Source organism: Bidens hawaiensis, unplaced genomic scaffold (genome assembly GCF_021521415.1).
Source record: "Bidens hawaiensis isolate Kalapana, Puna unplaced genomic scaffold, B.hawaiensis_p1.1 tig00008460_1, whole genome shotgun sequence".
NCBI lineage: Eukaryota > Viridiplantae > Streptophyta > Magnoliopsida > Asterales > Asteraceae > Bidens > Bidens hawaiensis.
The window spans coordinates 173,314-191,998 of NW_027491601.1; the positions used below are offsets into that span (position 1 = coordinate 173,314).

The 18,685-nt window shown below is 36.3% G+C and overlaps 2 protein-coding genes and 1 pseudogene across 4 annotated transcripts; 1 reads left to right on the top strand and 2 right to left on the bottom strand.

Annotated features, from left to right (window-relative positions):
* The first annotated feature begins 1,962 nt into the window (after window positions 1–1,962).
* LOC143529084 (ubiquitin C-terminal hydrolase 12-like) lies at window positions 1,963–10,163 on the top strand. 2 transcript variants are annotated; one of them, XM_077024956.1, is made up of 32 exons: window positions 1,964–2,142; window positions 2,387–2,504; window positions 2,992–3,124; window positions 3,200–3,357; window positions 4,183–4,448; window positions 4,523–4,741; window positions 4,854–4,962; window positions 5,049–5,164; window positions 5,243–5,341; window positions 5,449–5,558; window positions 5,625–5,699; window positions 5,782–5,860; window positions 5,953–6,099; window positions 6,705–6,785; window positions 6,898–7,017; window positions 7,096–7,218; window positions 7,321–7,398; window positions 7,486–7,574; window positions 7,657–7,765; window positions 7,851–7,919; window positions 8,012–8,116; window positions 8,200–8,255; window positions 8,347–8,524; window positions 8,616–8,717; window positions 8,795–8,866; window positions 8,944–9,009; window positions 9,088–9,153; window positions 9,257–9,343; window positions 9,427–9,543; window positions 9,618–9,692; window positions 9,772–9,858; window positions 9,945–10,163. In XM_077024956.1, the coding sequence occupies exons 1-32, from the start codon at window positions 2,113–2,115 to the stop codon at window positions 9,984–9,986; spliced, it is 3,381 nt and encodes a 1,126-aa protein (XP_076881071.1). In that variant the 5' UTR covers window positions 1,964–2,112; the 3' UTR covers window positions 9,987–10,163. The 2 variants fall into 2 exon arrangements, with proteins under 2 accessions (XP_076881070.1, XP_076881071.1); XM_077024955.1 differs by having other exon boundaries at window positions 1,963–2,142; window positions 5,049–5,341.
* Window positions 10,164–10,598: 435 nt separating this feature from the next.
* On the bottom strand, window positions 10,599–13,713 carry LOC143529062 (putative glutamate carboxypeptidase AMP1; annotated as a pseudogene). The gene is made up of 10 exons (XR_013134588.1): window positions 12,669–13,713; window positions 12,241–12,483; window positions 12,010–12,162; window positions 11,853–11,924; window positions 11,682–11,769; window positions 11,514–11,597; window positions 11,342–11,430; window positions 11,148–11,261; window positions 10,920–11,051; window positions 10,599–10,844 (listed from the first exon to the last, which is right to left on the bottom strand). The product of XR_013134588.1 is annotated as a putative glutamate carboxypeptidase AMP1 (transcript).
* A 1,409-nt stretch (window positions 13,714–15,122) lies between these two features.
* On the bottom strand, window positions 15,123–17,793 carry LOC143529074 (BAG family molecular chaperone regulator 8, chloroplastic-like). Its single transcript, XM_077024947.1, has 4 exons — window positions 17,730–17,793; window positions 16,004–16,284; window positions 15,425–15,938; window positions 15,123–15,130 (listed from the first exon to the last, which is right to left on the bottom strand). The coding sequence occupies exons 1-4, from the start codon at window positions 17,791–17,793 to the stop codon at window positions 15,123–15,125; spliced, it is 867 nt and encodes a 288-aa protein (XP_076881062.1).
* Window positions 17,794–18,685: the final 892 nt, after the last annotated feature.

Consider the following 18,685-nt stretch of genomic DNA (forward strand, 5'->3'; position numbering starts at 1 on the left):
GGATGGGTGATATAAATTTGACACGTCACATGTCATCGTTCCACGTGTTAGTTTTTAATCTACATGGCACCGGTTCATTTAAAACCGGAAATCTGTCTTCTATATATTTGGGTAAGGCTGTAAAAATTATATATCATTGGTTTTCCGGTTATAACTTTTCTTACGAGAAACAATTATAAAGTAATAAAAAGAAAAGATTTGTTAATGGTAATAATTATTTTGGTTAAGGTAATCATCACTTGTGGTAAACAGTTTGGTCAAGGTAATTACTCGCTCCGTCCTATTATAAGTGTCATAGTTTGATTTTTCAAGTCTTTTTTGTTTAACTTTGACCGACAATATTTTTGTTTATGTTATATAATACTTGATGTAAAATATACGAATGAATTGGGTTTTTAACGTATTTTACATTGATATAATTTTCATCAAGTATTATATGACACGAACAAAAATATTTACGGTCAAGGTTGCAAAAGAAAGACTTGAAAATTCAAACTAGGACACTTATAATGGGACGGAGGGAGTATTATCGATGGTAACATGTATGATGTTCCCATCGAGTTAATTTATATCTTTTAATTTACAAAGTCAAAATTTTTTATGTCAGATTCTCAAAATTTCTCTTCAATAGAAACTTTGTGAACAGGTCATCAGATTTTTACTTAACTTTATCTGGAGAACATGAATTTCTGATTCACTTCCTTACGCGGTCATGTGGAGAAAATCTTCGACAATATGTGCTTTGTTCTGTCACCTTTGTTGTAGCTTACTAGCTTTATCTGATATAAGCTATGTAATTTGAATTTTTTTTCTTGATATGTGCTAAACTGTATGCTTCTTGTATATGACTGATCATTCATCTTAACCACACACATTCTTGACAAGTATTGCATAACACTATTAGTTCAACACATTTTGCTGATGTTGTTGTTAGACTTTGCTTTGTTGACATCCAGCACATCCGTCGTGCCCCCCATATGTGAAGATATAACATGTATGAGAGCGTGTTTTTATATGGATTTGATGGATATTCAGCATGAGCATATCCATGTAAGTTAGGGCTTTTTATTTTTATGGTATAAAGAACCTAAGTATCGTGTCTCGTAAATATACTGTAATATGTCATCATCATCATCATCATTGTACTCAATATATCCCACCAATAGCAAAGCTATGGTAGGGTATGAGGAGGGTAAGATGTAGACAGCCTTACCTCTACCCCATAGGGATAGAGAGGCTGCTTCCGGTGAGACCCCCGGCTCGATAGTAGTTTTGCATCAAGCCTTGGACATAAGGCACATAACACTCAATCATCGGGAAACCGACTGATCGATTCATGTACCCTTGTCTTTCGGCTATCAACGCCACCACATGATGTCTGATTAACCTTCCGCCACTTTTAACGTTATTTTCACGAGATTAGTAAAATAACGTTAAAATTAGTGCAATTTCACTTTTGCCCACCCGAGGGTTCACACATATATACATTATATGTGCGCACTGCAAGCAGGGCGCTTTATGTCATTCCAATGTCTACGTGTTGGTTTGAGTTGTATCTTGCTAATACATGTCTATTGTCCAACCTAAATCTCGTTTCCACCAACTCCACATTCCATACCATAAGTTACTATACCATAACTAAACCAAACAACTATAACATACCAGCAACACCGACGCCTCAACACATCACGCCCACCATAAAAATAAGATGGTCGTGATTTAAGTGTTGACAAAGAAGAAATCGACACCGTTCATCAGGGCAATCTGTCAACGCGAGTGACACCACACTCAAACCCCCCACAGTACTTCTTACCGTCCTTAATCAACGAAATCAACATCCAAATACAAACGTCAATGATCAACAGTCAAAAGTCAATACACCATGAATTTAGACACGCAAACAAAACCATCTCTTCCCCTATGAAATTATCAAACTACCCCCACATATTTCAAAAAATACCAAACCTACCCTTACTCCTTCAACACACCCAATTGTTCTCTTCTAGGGCGTACGTACGTATCAGTCGCCATTGTCATCATCATAATAATAATAATCAATTCAATTCATTTCATTTCTTAATCCACTAAACCACCGTTGATCCAACGGCCACCATGACTCTCATCACTCCACAGCCGCTAGATGTAACGTCTTTTCTTTCCATCACAAATCTCACATTTAAACGCACCCAAATCATTTCTATATCTTTAATCGTACTGGGTTTTGCTTATTATTGATTTTACTCGTCTTAATCGATCTCAATTGCCAATTGGGTTATAAAGTTTGGGTTTTTATTCGATTCTGGATTAGGGTTTTTGTTGGATTGAATTTGGGATATGTGATGTGTTATGTTGATTCAATTTGATTTGTTTTGATTTGATTAAACAGCAGGAAGACGAGGAGATGCTCGTGCCGAACACCGAGATGCTGGACCGGTCTTTACCGGTGCAAGGTCCGGTTGCGTTCGATGGTACTCCACCCGTTGAAGCTCCTCAGCCTATGGAAGGTCTTTTTTGTGAATATGTTTTGAATTTGGATTTTGATGTGTTACGGGTATGGTTCGGTTCGGGGCGGTTTTCGGGTTAAACCGAAGAAAAATGAAACCTCAGCGTTTGAAATTTTGAGAAATGTTTGGTATTGGTTTTTTCGGTTATGCTGTTTGAGCTTGAAAATTTTGGGCCGAGAAAAATTTGTGATAAATTTTTGCCTAAATTGTTTTGTTAGTTAATAAGTAATTGATTATTTATACATTTGGGCTAAAGTATTTGAGTTACGTATTTATTAAATTTTTATAAATTACTTAACATTAAAAGTAAAAAGTGCAAATCTATACGTTCGGTTCGGTTTTTAAAAATACCTAAACCAAACTGTCAGTTTTTGTTTAGATTCGGTTTTTTCAGTTTTTTTAGTTTCGGATCAAATTTTTTCGTTTCATGCGCACTCGTATCATATTGTTATATTAACTTTTGATTTTATAATTTTGGATCCCTTAGTTGTTAGCACAGCAGAGAATCAAGCAACTGAGGAGCCTCAGGCGTCTAGGTTTACATGGACTATTGAGAATTTCTCGCGTCAGACGAACAAAAAGCTTTATTCTGATGTCTTTGTAGCCGGTGGTCATAAATGGTAACGAGTAGTTTTATTTATGCATGTCTGTTATACGATTGGTTTTTAACGGGAACAATGTGGACTCTTTGTCAGGCGGGTGCTTATATTTCCAAAGGGAAACAATGTGGATCATTTGTCCATGTACTTAGATGTAGCTGATTCCTCGACATTACCTTATGGTTGGAGTAGATATGCTCAGTTCAGCTTGGCAGTTGTTAATCAAATTCACAACATGTTCACTGTAAAGAAAGGTATGTTTTATGCATGCGTTGTTATTCGGGGAGGAATTATCCTTTTATATAATTTAGCTTTGTTACAGGGCCACTCATAGTTGTGCTTTGCATTAATGATCTATTTATTGATATAACTATATATTAATATGGTAAATTAAGGACATCAATAAAGAATGCTTAGTAGAGTTGCTGCATGCTTGTCACTTGATCACGAAATTTGTAATGACTAATTTATTCTCTATTCCAACGGAATTTACTTTAACGCATAGTGCTTATATTGGAGTGAGAGAATAAGATTTTGTTATGTTTTTTCTTGACATTCTTGATAATTGACCCGTTTTTAAAGATGATGGAATACTGACTGGTTCTTGTAAGTGAGGCTAGCTTTTTCGCCTCGGTTTCCAGGACTTTGAGCACCTTATTTCTTTTAAAACCAAGATTTTTTTGTGTGATCATACAAACATTATATCATAAGGTACAAGCAGCTTACAAGCTACAACTTTATAATTTACAAAGGTCAAAGAACTAATTACTAAGTCTTATTTGTATGGAAGCATGACAGAGTGTTACCTGGATCAACGCTCGTATAGTAAAAAAAATGATATATTGTTGCTTTATCAGTCTGCTTCCCAATCTAGTTTCTGCCGTCTTTTAGAGTGTCTATAGAGCCACCGAGTAGTATTCAAGATACTTTTAGTTCACTTCTCTATCTAGTTTCTGCTGTCTTATTATATCTTATATAGTGTCTATGGTATACAGACTTGAAACATTGCAACATTTTTTTTGGCTATGCGTTTCATGTAAACTTTTAGCACTTAATACTGTTATTAATGTAATTTACAGACACACAGCACCAGTTCCATGCAAGGGAGAGTGACTGGGGGTTCACATCTTTCATGGCTCTTAGTGATTTATATGACCCGAGTAGAGGGTATCTTGTAAACGACACATGCATTATTGAAGCTGATGTGGCTGTAAGAAAAGTGATCGACTATTGGTCATATGACTCAAAGAAGGAAACCGGTTATGTTGGTCTTAAGAACCAAGGAGCAACGTGTTACATGAACTCTCTTCTTCAAACCTTGTATCACATCCCTTACTTTAGAAAGGTATAACTTTTCGTTTCTGTTATCATGACTTGTATCATAACTATTAGTTCTCTTATTTTAACTGTTAATATCAGGCTGTCTACCATATGCCAACAACAGAAAATGATATGCCTTCAGGAAGTATTCCTTTAGCTCTTCAGAGCTTATTCTATAAACTCCAGTACAATGAAACCAGTGTTGCCACAAAAGAATTGACAAAATCTTTTGGATGGGACACATATGACTCTTTTATGCAGCATGATGTGCAAGAACTTAATAGGGTTTTGTGTGAGAAGCTTGAAGACAAGATGAAGGTGAAAAAAACAAATACAAAAATAATTTTTTTTTAATTTTTAATTTTTTAAAATAAGCCTCGACTTTTTTGTTCATTTGTTCTTTTCTGACTTCTGATTATTGATGGCTCAGGGAACAGTTGTGGAAGGGACAATACAGAAGTTATTTGAAGGACACCATATGAACTACATTGAGTGCATCAATGTGGATTTCAAATCAACAAGAAAAGAATCGTTTTATGGTATCATATACGTGTGAAGCAGCATGAATGTGTTGGTTATTAATTAACCAATGATCCTGTTAATAATTTTATTATCTTTATATCAGATCTTCAACTTGATGTGAAAGGCTGTCGGGATGTTTATGCTTCTTTTGACAAATATGTTGAAGTGGAACGACTTGAGGGTGACAATAAGTACCATGCTGAAGCACATGGGTTACAGGTTAAATCAATATTGGTTAATGATATTCTTCCATTTATTATTTTGGGTACTGGTGAAGTTATGTTTGTTTCGGTTCAGGATGCTAAGAAGGGTGTGCTATTTATTGATTTCCCACCTGTTCTTCAACTCCAGCTAAAACGTTTCGAATATGATTTCACAAGGGATACAATGGTAAAGGTAGGTCTTGAGAAACTTTTTCCACATTTTGGATCGCCTTTAGCTTATTTATGTTCTTACCTCCTAAATTATAAATTTTTATTGACCTGGTGTGATTCGTTATGCAGATAAATGATCGGTATGAATTTCCACTAGAACTTGACCTTGACAGAGAGAATGGCAAGTATTTATCTCCTGATGCCGATAAGAGTGTCCGGAATCTCTATACGCTTCACAGGTATTATTTGTGTCCATCATTATTATGTTAGCGTATTTTTTTTATTTACACCTTTCTTTTTGACAGTGTATTGGTTCATAGTGGCGGTGTGCATGGTGGACATTATTATGCATTTATCAGGCCAACTCTGTCAGACCAGTGGTGAGCTCTATATATATTGCAGTGCTGTTTATTCTTTATATTTTTATATAGCTCTCATCAATCTAATGATCATGGCAACTAGGTTCAAGTTTGATGATGAAAGAGTTACAAAAGAAGATACGAAGAGGGCGTTAGAAGAGCAGTATGGTGGTGAGGAAGAGGTAACACTTTCTTTTTTATTCTTTTAGTAAATCCATGCATTGTGTTTTCTTCGACTACAGATTTATCTTGTCTTGTGTCCTAATTTCAACAGCTACCCCAAACAAATCCCGGTTACAATAACGCTCCGTTTAAATTTACAAAATACTCAAATGCCTACATGCTTGTCTACATACGGGAAAACGATAAAGATAAAATTATTTGTGACGTTGATGAGAAGGATATTGCAGAACATCTTAGGGTAAAGTAAACACTTAGGACGTGTTTGTTTCACATAATTCGTGGGAATTCAAAGGAATTGGAATTAAAATCCCGTGACATGGCGTGTTCGTTTTGCTGGAATTGGAATTTAAATACTTAAATACAAGGATTTCAAATCCTTCCAAAATGTGAAGGAATTCATTGGAATCTTATCTCGAGTGTTTTTTTTTTTTTTAATTTATATTTTGAGAATTTTTTATTATTATTTTTGAATATTTTTTTGAGGGGTTTTTGATCTTAATAGAAAACCCATAAAAAAATTCATAAAAAAATCATAACGCAAAATATAAATAAAAAACAAAAAATTCTAAAAAAACTAAAATGTTTTCGCCGTTATCATTGTTTAAAAAAACCCTCCTTGATTCGTAGTAACTTGTCAAACAAACACATTAAGAATGTATTTGGATTTCAATTCTCCCCAATTCCAATTCCTATTGGAATGTTCAAATTCCAAATCTAATTCTTTCAAATTCCAAATCCTATCAAATTCCAATTCCAATTTCATTCCGTGAAACGAACGCTCCCTTAAATTTTAATCAGTTTTGAACCTTTTTACTGCTTAATTTTAAATCATTTTTTTATCAGATAAGATTGAAGAAAGAACAAGAAGAGAAGGAAAACAAGAGAAGATATAAAGCACAGGCTCATCTTTATACAATTATTAAGGTGGTAGAATGATTAGTGGTAGATATATCATCTCAAATTTCTGAATGGATCTTTTTTTCTTTTCAAGAAACTCATTTTACTAATATCATTATTCATTACTTAACATGTCTAGGTTGCTCGTGATGCAAACCTTTTAGAACAGATAGGAAAGGATATATATTTTGATCTTGTTGACCATGACAAAGTTCATAGCTTTCGTATACAGAAACAAACCCCATTTAACCAATTCAAGGTAATATGTTATTAATATATTTTCGGGTGTTGAAAACTTAACACGCGATTATATTAATGTATTATTTATGGTGCGTAGGAGGAGGTTGCTAGAGAATTTGGTGTGCCTGTTCAATTTCAACGGTTCTGGATATGGGCAAAGAGGCAGAACCACACATACCGTCCCAATCGGCCTTTAACTGCTCTGGAGGAATCCCAGTCGGTATAGTTTTAATTTAGTTGTTGATATCTTTTATAAGTATTATTGTTTTTTTTATCTGAAGATATGAGATCAATCTTTATGATCCTGTTATTGGAACTGCAGGTTGGCCAATTGAGGGAAGTTTCTAGTAAGAATCACAATGCTGAACTCAAATTATTCTTGGAGATCGAGATTGGACCGGTAATATTGTTTTTTTTTTTGCTGCTTTTTGAAGCTGATTATTGTTTTTTTATCTTGTAGTTTTACTAAAGCTCTCTACTTTTTCAGGATTTGCATCCTATTCCACCACCTGACAAAAGCAAAGATGATATACTTCTCTTCTTCAAACTTTATGATCCCGAGAAGGAAGAACTCAGGTATTTTCAAAATTTTTATTTATTTATTTATTTTTATTTTTCAGAGCGTACATAACTATATATGTCTTTATTCTTTATCTAGATACGTTGGTAGATTCTTTGTGAAGAGTTCTGGTAAGCCTAGTGAAATTATATTAAAACTAAACGAGAGAGCTGGATTTGGTCCAGATGAAGAAATTGAACTCTATGAGGTATATTTTTTCATTATATGGTACAATTTTGTGTTAACCTACACTATTGGTTTTCTGTTTTTAACTCTGTGTAACTTGTCGTTAGGAAATCAAATTTGAACCATGTGTCATGTGTGAACGCCTCGACAAAAGAGCCTCATTTAGAACTAGCCAGGTACCAGTCTCAACCTTTTTTCATCTAAAAGTTTACTTTTTCTACATGTGAAGTGGCGTATACATCTGAAAAAAAAATATATTCTTTTTTAGATCGAAGACGGAGACATTATTTGCTTCCAGAAACTTCCTAAAGCTGATGACAAATACCGGTACCCTGACGTCCCTTCATTTCTAGAATATGTGAAAAACCGTCAGGTGAGTTTTGTTTCACCAATTTTGCATATATAAAGTATCTCGATTAAGCAACAAACAATCTCGAATTCTCATGTCATTTGCAGATAGTTCATTTTCGGTCTCTGGATAGACCCAAGGAAGATGACTTCTGTCTTGAACTGTGAGTTGGGCTTTTTTACCTGTGTATAAAATAATAAACCTTGTAATCGTTATATGAAAATGTTTTTGTTAACGTTGACCAAAATCGGCAGGTCAAAGTTGCATACATACGATGATGTAGTGGAGAGAGTTGCTCAGTATCTTAATCTGGATGACCCGTCAAAAATTAGACTCACCCCTCACAACTGTTATTCTCAACAACCCAAACCTCACCCCATCAAGTACCGCGTTGCAGAACACCTGTTAGATATGCTGGTTCACTACAACCAGGTTTATGTACTTGTAACTTCGTTTAAATCATGTATTTATTTTTGTATTGATGAAAATCTAAAGTATTAATCTTTTTTTTTCTCGGGTTCAGGTTTCTGATATTCTATATTATGAAGTGTTGGACATTCCTCTGCCTGAATTACAATGTTTGAAAACTTTGAAAGTTGCGTTTCACCATGCAAACAAGGAAGAGGTATGTTCAGAATCGGAATCTCTTTTGTGATAGGAATATTGATTGGATTCTAATTTCTTAATTTTGTTTATTTGCAGCCTGTAATACACAATATAAGGTTGCCTAAACAGAGCACTGTTGGAGATGTTCTTAATGAAATAAAGTCAAAGGTACTTTGGATTTTAACTACACTGAACTTGCTTATTATGTTGGCATTAATGATATGCTCAACTGCATTTTTAAACAGGTCACATTATCTCATCCAGATGCTGAACTTAGACTTCTTGAAGTGTTTTACCATAAGATTTACAAGGTAACATAGTGTTTTGTTTAGCTATGCTCGGTTTCAGTTTTTAGTAGAATGGTCAAACACCCTTTTTGTTTTCTGCAGATCTTTCCGCTTACTGAGAAGATTGAGAATATAAATGATCAATACTGGACATTACGTGCTGAAGAAGTAAGTTGTGGCGTCGTCATGAACTAGTTTTGTTTGTTTTTTTTTACCGATTTTCAAGTTAAGAAATGGTTTTGTTATTTTTTATTTTATTTTTTTTCACTAGATTCCAGAGGAAGAAAAGAACCTTGGGCCGCAGGATCGCTTGATTCATGTTTACCATTTTACTAAAGAGGCTGCACAGAACCAGATGGTACATCATGAGCAGTTTTCTATCTTAATACTTACGGTTTGGAGTGATTACTGTGAATTTATAGTTTATTCTTTTATTTACAGCAAGTTCAGAACTTTGGGGAGCCGTTCTTTCTGATAATTCATGAAAACGAAACTTTAGCAGACGTTAAAGTCCGAATTCAAAAGAAGTTACAAGTTCCAGATGAGGAGTTTTCTAAGGTATTTATTTTCATTTTTGAAATCACTTTTAATACCATGTTGGCATCTGAATCGTTCTGGCATTTATTTATCAGTGGAAGTTTGCATTTTTATCCTTGGGACGTCCCGACTATCTACAAGATTCAGATGTTGTATCTAACCGTTTTCAGGTAGTTGAATACATTTGTTCTTTGTTTTGTTCATTGCATATCCTTAATCTGTTGACGCTTGTTTGAATTCGATTTGTAGAGAAGGGATGTGTATGGTGCGTGGGAGCAGTATCTTGGATTGGAACATTCGGACACCACCCCTAAAAGATCCTTCACGGCTAATCAGGTACACGTTAGGTTTTTGTGACATGAAAAGATGTTTAAAGGGGCCGTTTAATGCGGTTTTCAAGTTTATTTTTTTTAAATGTGCAGAACCGTCACACGTATGAGAAGCCGGTGAAAATATATAACTAGAACAGCAGTGAGTGTAAAGCATTTGATAAACGATGCGACAATGTTTTTTGTTTGTCCAGACATTATGTTGACGTGGCGAGGGGATGGGTTTAGTGTTGATAGAGAAGTGTGGTTATCTAATGTGTAAGTCAGAAGTAAACAGTACATAGAAAGATTTTGTTGAATAGGTACAAGCAGCAGCAGTTATTGTTATAAAGTTGGTGTTTAAATTAGACATTTCTATCACCTTTATTACCACATCAAGTTAACATTTTATTTTTTGATTAATCAAATCTTATACGATCTAAGTAGCGAAAATGATATTACGTGTTCAAAAGAGGTCAATGATATTGGTTTCACAATAAAAATACATGGTAGTAATAAAAAAGGGTATGGAGTTGCGATTATACAATTTAGCGAGTTTAGTTCTTTGAACACATGATGTTGAGTATACCTAAACATCAGCCGCCCGTATGAGCACATTTAGTCAAAAACATCGGACACTGGTATGAGCACGTTTGTCACAAGCCATTTCTCAAACATCGGTCAAAACACAACTTGGAATATTTCTATATTCGTCGCCAACGATTACGCAAAACACGTGGCGAGGTAACATTCCCTATACATGATCAAAATTTGGATAGAACACCTAAAACCATGTTAGACACATCTATATACAACTACTCCAACCACCACCCATTATACATACATATATAATCAGGTTAGTTCACCTTTTAAAGCACTAGCAGCCCTTTGTATGGCCCTACTAACCCTCCATATTTCATGTTGGATCACTGCCTGACTCTTTAACCCGTAAATAGCATCCGCAACTCCCGGGAAAAACCCCAGTTTACCCTCATTAGCCGGTCCATATACCAACACCACAAGGGTATTTCAGACATGTTGCTTAACAATATTAAACTTTCATGTATGGAAAGATAGATCACTTACAAGATGCTTGAACCATTGCCTTCCTTGAATTCCGTCTGAATCCAAAAAGCCTCGTTCAGCAAACATCAACCGATCATTCAACATGCGTCTTTTCAATACCGAAACATGACCTTTGGCTTCTTCCTCTTTCATTATCTATAAAGTTGGATTCGGTCAACTTCGAAAGTCAAAAGTCAAAAGTCGAAGTCAAATTAATAAATTAAACCAGATGGGAAGAAAATAAAAGAAAACCTTGTTTTCATCGTTAACTTGTTTAGCTGCGTCTTCAAGTTCTTCAATGGCAGATGTTATAGGATGCAACGACACATCCCCTTTTATTAATTTGTATAATGACTCTGTATGGTTCTGCAAAATTGTTCAAGATAACAATATAAGTAACATTTTAATTTTACCGAGTGAAAGATTAATATTAATATTTATAGTACCTGCAATTGAACTGCATACGAAAGATAGTTGAAAGGTAAGATAGGATCATCGGTTAAGTGAAGTGCAAGTAGTCCCCATACACCAGCAACTAAGATGACAAATTATAATAATATCATATTAGTCATATCATGATAACAAGTTTACGACTTTTAACAAGTGTAAAAAGCTAACCAGCAACGTGACGGTGGAAGAACGGATCTCCGTGTTTAACCATCCAGTCATAAGAGTCAAAAGCCGTGTGATAAACCGGGAAATCTAAAATATTATGTAGCACATGAGTTAATTGTTTTCGCATTATTTAATGTAGAATTACCAGTTTACCCCTTGTCAGAGACATACCTTTCCCATAGTAAAGATCAACTGAAGGAACACCCGCGTGATGCAAAAATGAAGAATAGTCGGAGAAAACGTCACTAAGCCTCTCAATCTACACAAAAAGAATCTCATTATGTTATTTAAAGTCAACGTTTGACTTTGTGAAAACGCAAAACAATGTTGCGTTAAACATACCAAAGGAGGGCCTTCAGCATTTGCTATCCACTTATCAAAAAGCGTCGAACCCGAGAAATCAGGATCGGCAACCTGAAAAATTTTATAATAAAATATATGTATCAAATGTCATCCTCGAAACATAACCTGGTACACGCGTTCAAGACACTTTGTGTACCTTCTTAGTAACCTCGACTAGAATGTCATCTAATTGAGGCGTTGCAGCAGCAAAAAATCCCGGCCCTTGAACCGCACAATCCACATTAATATACGCCACAGCTTTCGAACCCAAATTTACAAGATTTTGCTCAACCCATTCAGTAGATCCAATCTGCAACCACAAAGTCATCAACATCGTTCGACTAAAAACCACTTTATTTTACGTTTTCTATGACGGAATATCACCTACCATCCCAAATTCCTCCGCATCCCAACTACATAGATAAATCGTTCGTTTAGGAATCCACCCCATTCGCATCATTAACGAGTATCTACGCGCAATGTCAATAAGCGCAGCGGTCCCACTATTCGGGTCAACGGCTCCATAAGTCCACGCGTCCCTATGGTTACCGAGCACCACAAACCGGTCAGGCTCTTCCGACCCCTTTATCACACCGAACACATTTTGTATCACTGCAACTTTATTCTCCCCCTAAAATCCACCAAACATTCAATCACATTAATCACATGTTTTATATCCTAAATTGGGTATGTACTATGTAATAATATGTTCATACAACACTAGATTTATCCTAAAGTCATATGAATACTATGAAAGGATAATATAAGGAACAAACAAGTACTGTTATAATTAAGGGGTCCAAATAATAATCAAACCTGATATGTGAAATTCAAATAAGTTGGTCCAGGTCCAACCCTATCAAACTTCCTCACTATATCACCATCCTTCCACAACCGACCCACCCGGGGCCCACCAAGCGACCCGAGTATCCACCCTGCCGTCTCCTCCGACACCGGCAACGACGGCACACCCGGAAACCTACCCGAAACCTCACTATCTTCCACCCTCAACCTCTCCCCGTCTCCATTCCCACTCGCTCACCCTGGCGTCATCGGATCCCCAACCCCGTCCAAAACCGTCCCTCGCTCCACCCCGACACCCGTCCCGTCCGTATACATAACCACGGCCGCCACCCCTTTCTCACCCGCCTTCACCGCCACCGCATTTCTCGACATCCCTCCGCCTCTCCTCACCACCGCCACACACCCGTGTACGTTAACCCCGGCCACGGCCAACACTAGGTAGTCCTCCTCCCGGCCGTGGTTAACGTACCCGGCCTTATCGTACGCTCGATGGGGAGTAAGCGTGGTAAGGCTTCACCACTTCAGAGCCCGGGTTCAGGTTCCCGTGATACCCGAACCCGGGCTCCGTAAGTGTAACGGTAGCCGAGGAGGAGGAGGTGGTATCGGTACCGGTATAAGTAACTCCTCCTGCTTCTCGGCTGCTATTAAAGTGGTGAGCAGTGAGTGATGAGAAAACAGGGTAAGATAATAATACTGAATAGTTTGTGACATGGGTTTGGATATTGAGGGATTTGAATAAGGAGGTGACGTAAGCGGCGGTGGTGGTGGAGGGTGGAGTGCCGGCGAGGTGGGGGTGGAGGGTGAGGTGGCGGAGGTAGGTGGAGATGGTGTAGTTGGAAGCAGAGTTAAGGAAAGTGGAAGTGAATGGTGGGTGGTGGTGGTGGTGGTGAGTGGTGGTGGTGGAGTGTGTAGATGGAGATAATGCAGAGGGTGAAGATGAAGATGAGAGTGCATGCAGGGGAAGTTGAGGTGGTGAAAATGGTGGTGGATTTTGGGAGAGAGGTGTGGAAGGATTGTGCCATGAGAACGGTGGGTTTGACGGCGGCGGCGGTGGTGGTGGTGGGAAGTGGTAATGGTTTGAGAAGAGAAAGTATAAAGAAAGTGTTTCAGGAGTGTATGTAAAAGTTTTCTTGTCGGGGTGATGTGTTCTCTTGTGGGTCCTACTGAAGTGAAATTTACTTTATGTTTGGTTTTAGAAGTATTTTAAAACTTGAAATCGGTTTGGGTCGAAATCGGTTTGATCTGGTTAACTAAAGTCAAAACTAATATATGTTTGGTTTTGGTACGGGTTTGATCAATTTCTGTTCAGGTTCTGACCGATTTTTGTTCGGTTTTGGTCGATTTCGATTCGGTCAACCAGTTTGGAACCGGTGTTGGTGAAGAAAATTACAAACGGATTCTGAACCTACAGTTTCAGTCGGTTCTAAACTAGTTTCTACATAATCGGTTTCAAGCCAGTTTGGTTTCGATTTAATTTTCGAGGTCAGTTCGGTTAACTGGTTTATTTACCCACCTCAACTTCAAATTGTATTATTATTTAGTAATAAATGTAGCAAGCAATGAGTTGATGGTCTATTGGCAAAGGTAAAGCCAGGTTTGTCTTTGTTTTCGTAACAAATGGTACATCTATTAATGGGCAAATGATGGGGTATGCCCAAACAAAAAATGACTTAACTATTGACCCGGTTTCTTTCTTCTCCTTCAAAACTACTTATATCTAACTCCTATCTTCATCATCTTTTGGACAAAAAAGAGTAAGTGTGTTCAATCCCAAAAGTCCTAGGTGCAAGTTCATTGTTTGCTTTCAGAATTTGGTGAAACAAAGAGGTTGGGATTATGAGAACTTTGGGTTTAAGTGCCATAGACAACAAAAGAAATTCATTGTTCAAAATAAATAGATAAATAAATAAATAAAGTTCGTAAACGTAGACATAAGTAGGCACATCACTGAAACTATCAATAATTCGGATATAACCCGAACCATAATAATTCGGATCAGTTCTTGGTTCTAATATTGAGTTTTGGGTTATATCTGACAATTCAAATACCTTTTTTTAATACTGCATAGAAATGAAGGAACAAAAAAGGATTAGACGTGATGATAAATATGCTTATGTTAAACTAAACTTTTTTTTATTGTTGGATTTTTAAGATTTTACTTTTATAGTGATGTGTTTGGATTATGTTAATGTATTATTTGGTTATTTACAATTACAAATAAAGATAATTTTACTTGTTTTAGTTTTTAGCATTCTATTTTTTCTTTGTTTTTTCCAATTTTCTCGATATATACTCAAAGCCGATTAATCCACCAATAAAACCCAAACCCGAAAAAACCATGACATATTGGGATCAAGGTTTGGTTTTAAATTAAAAAATCTAAAACCTTAAAAAATCCGACCTAAGAAACCTGAAATTATAACCTAAAGAAAACTCTTAGACGTTGGTTTACGAAACTATATCGTATCACATAACTAATGTATAGTTCAAAAGAATAATAGTTATAGTTCATATAAGAGTTTCAAAATAATTTATTCATACCACTTATTATCAATATGTTATTAAAAAAACAAGACAGAATTACAAATTTTGTCCTTTAAAATAAGACGAATTACGGTTCGTGTCCTTTTCTAAGTTTCCTTGCAGGCGGTGTACTTTAAACTTTTTTTTCCTACAAGTTTTGTCCTTTACGCTAACTGGGTTAGAAAAAGTCAGTTAAATGCCCTCACGTGAGACGCATGTGAGGGCATTTTTGTCTTTTCGTCTACCCTGCAACTTCTTCTTCCTCTTTTCTTCTTCATTTTTGCAGATCTCATTTCCACTCATTTCCGAAGACTCGTCTTCTTCAACTTCCGTATCTTTCAAAGAAACACCGATTTCCTCAACTTCAACTTCATCATCATCATCATCATCATCATCATCATCATCATCATCATCGTTACCATTGTCACTCGAAACACGGCCATGACCACTTTTAAACAACCTACAAACATTCTCATTTTCATCAAAGGTCACATTTTTCTTCACTGTTGGTTGAGTTTTCCCCAAATCCCCTTTTCTAATTTGAGAAACACCGGACCCATTTTCATCAACTCGATTAACGCATTTTCTCGCATTTCTCAAATTATCAAGAAATTTTCTTTCTTGATACCCAAATTCTTTCTTAGAACTGTTGACATTTTTGACCGAAAACACTTGTTTTTCCGCATCAATTAACTCCATGAATCGAATCAATTCTCGACTGATTGATCGTTTACCGTCTCTGATCATCGGATCACTCCCCTGAACTCAAAAACCCTAATTAAAAATAAAAAGAAGTAGTTAGTGAGTGGTGGCTAATTAAATACCTGAATAGAATCGAGTTTGATGAGCAAGCCCATGGATTCGCGAGAAATGGTGTGAGGATGGAAGCGCGGTTTGGATGATTTGAGGCGATTGAGAGCTGATTTGATGTGTGCGAGGTGTTGAAGGCAACGGAGGGTTGCGGATCTTCGGACGAGGTAGGCTCGGAAGTGGGTTTGGATGGTGCGGGCGGCGGCGTCACGGAGGGATGGAGGTTGTTTGCTGCGGCGGCGGAGGAGGGTGGACTCCAGGGCGGAGATGCGGTGGATGAGGGAGGAGACGGTGGCTGGAGGATTACCCGGCGGAGAGTGAGCGGTGGTACGTGGTGGTGGCGATTAACATGGTCTCCGGTGGCCGTTAGTGGTGTGGTGGTGGTTTAAACAGAGAGAGAGAGAGAGAGAGAAGGGGGGGGGGAGAAAGAGAGAGAGATCTGCAAAAATGAAGAAGAAAAGAGGAAGAAGAAGTTGCAGGGTAGACGAAAAGACAAAAAATGCCCTCACATGCGTCTTACGTGAGGGCATTTAACTGACTTTTTCTAACCCAGTTAGCGTAAAGGACAAAACTTGTAGGAAAAAAAAGTTAAAGTACACCGCCAGCAAGGAAACTTAGAAAAGGACACGAACCGTAATTCGTCTTATTTTAAATGACAAAATTTGTAATTCTGTCAAAAAACAACTACCACATATACTATTATATTTACGTATATAGAAACAAATTAATATTGATAATTAACGTATACGCTATAATAATTTAATCATATCGTAACTATCTGAATGTTATATCATGTATGGCCTATGATGTCTTGATAATGTACGTAAGTCCAAGATGGTATCTTCACTATCTTGTGGAGCTTTGGTATCTTCGCTAATTAGTTGCTTACGAAAATAAGTAGACTAAAAGAGAGACAACACAAGTCGATTACTTAAATAGTTAGTAAACACATAAATATAAAAAACACTTTTCTTTTTAGTATATTGTTCTACGAAAACAACAAAGATACGGTCAAAGTAATGTCATTTGAGACCTCTTCATGAAAATGATATATTGTTATCGTATGTCTACGGAATTATTATATTATTGTTATAAAAGAAGTAAAATACTAAATATTTGAATAATGATAATAATTTGGTAAAGAAGTAAAAGACATGATGGTGATGTGAGGGGTGGTGTGGTGGGGTGATGGATGCTGATTCTTGTCTTTTTGTGACTAGGGAGAAGAAAAGAAACAAGAATACGACAAAGGAAATATGTGTTTGTGTGTCATATTATAATATTTTGATATAATAAAAATTCATCACATATTTCACTCATAAATTAATTAACTCTTTTATTTAAATTTTAATATACATATACTTATTTTTTATTTTTTGAAACTGAAAACTGTAAAAAAAGCAACTAGCAAAAAACTGGAAATCGAATGAAAGACAACAAGACGATTTGATATCTTTTACAGTTTTAGAGAAGCAAACCGTCTTATTTGAGACGATGAATTCGTTCATAGTCTTTTAAATATACCAACACATTGTGAAAATGATCTCTATAAAACCTTGCTTATGTGAGTCCACAAATTGCTAGTTTCATCGTATTAAAGCAAGTCAGGCAACGGTAAGACATAGATGTGAGGAAGGTGACACAAATTATTAACAAATTGGAAGACTAACATGGCAAAATAACAAGACGCGAGAAGTTAATCACTCATTTCTTCGTGTTCTCCATATACTAATAATTTACAAGCCACTGAACCCGCCTCAATGTATCTTTTGGATAAAGCCACGATAATCGATAGTATATCCATTTCCGCATTCCATGCATAAATATTAACCTTTTTAGGCACTCAACTCGTCCCCTTAGAAATAAACAAAGCACCCAAATTTGAGTTATTGAACAAGATCTTTTTCATGGAGGGCACCGAGAAAATTCCTAAAGGGTCATTAGGCCAAACCCAATGATCCAATTGTTGCTTAAAGAGACATGTTGCAACAGATTTAAACAACCCAAGAGTTCACGTGATTCACATTCGTTTAAGTTCTTTCGCTTCCACCGCCATTTCCAAACCGCGTTGTTGACGGTCCTCTCATACCACAAAATCACCAAACACGCCTTAACCTTTTCATTAAAAAAAAGACTAGGAAAATATAATTCTTTCCGGATCTTGAGAAATGAGGATCAATTCAAAACATGTTTTATATCCTACTCTCATCTTCCCTTTGATAAGACTCCCCAAGTTAAGATTGGAAAAAAGCAAGTTGGGCTTCCAATTTAGCTATGGAATTCCACGTACTCGGGTGATTTTTAGAGTGCGAGAGAGTAGGCCACGACCTATTGAAAGAATGTAACGCTAAAATCACCTTTCTTCATCATCATTTAGTAAGGAGAGTTATGTTAGCATCCCTAAGGCTATGTGTAGTGGAGGGGTTACAATTGGGGCGAATTGTGACACGTGGCGCTCAGTCAGAATGGAGTGGAAATTTATTTTTGGGGTGTAATGGTGTAGGGGCTACAAGTTGGGCCCACAGTTTGTTTTTATATTATTTTCTTTTTATAATTAAACTAATTAAATAAAAACCAATTTATTTAAATAATTAAATAAAAATGCATATAAAATTAAAAAGAAATACAAAAAAAACATAACTAAAAAAAATACATAACTAAAAATATTAAAAAACATAACTAAAAAAGAAACTACT

Excerpts from the sequence above, each read along its gene's own strand:
- LOC143529084 (XM_077024955.1), top strand. The coding sequence starts at position 2,113 with ATGACTCTCATCACTCCACAGCCGCTAGAT. Across the intron at positions 9,010-9,087 it reads TTTACCATAAGATTTACAAG|ATCTTTCCGCTTACTGAGAA; the intron begins GTAACATAGTGT and ends TGTTTTCTGCAG. Across the intron at positions 9,544-9,617 it reads CAGATGAGGAGTTTTCTAAG|TGGAAGTTTGCATTTTTATC; the intron begins GTATTTATTTTC and ends TTTATTTATCAG.
- LOC143529074 (XM_077024947.1), bottom strand. The coding sequence starts at position 17,793 with ATGGATATACTATCGATTATCGTGGCTTTATCCAAAAGATACATTGAG. Across the intron at positions 16,285-17,729 it reads TGAGGCGGGTTCAGTGGCTT|CCACCGTCTCCTCCCTCATC; the intron begins GTAAATTATTAG and ends GTAATCCTCCAG. Across the intron at positions 15,939-16,003 it reads TCAAACTCGATTCTATTCAG|GGGAGTGATCCGATGATCAG; the intron begins GTATTTAATTAG and ends TTTTGAGTTCAG.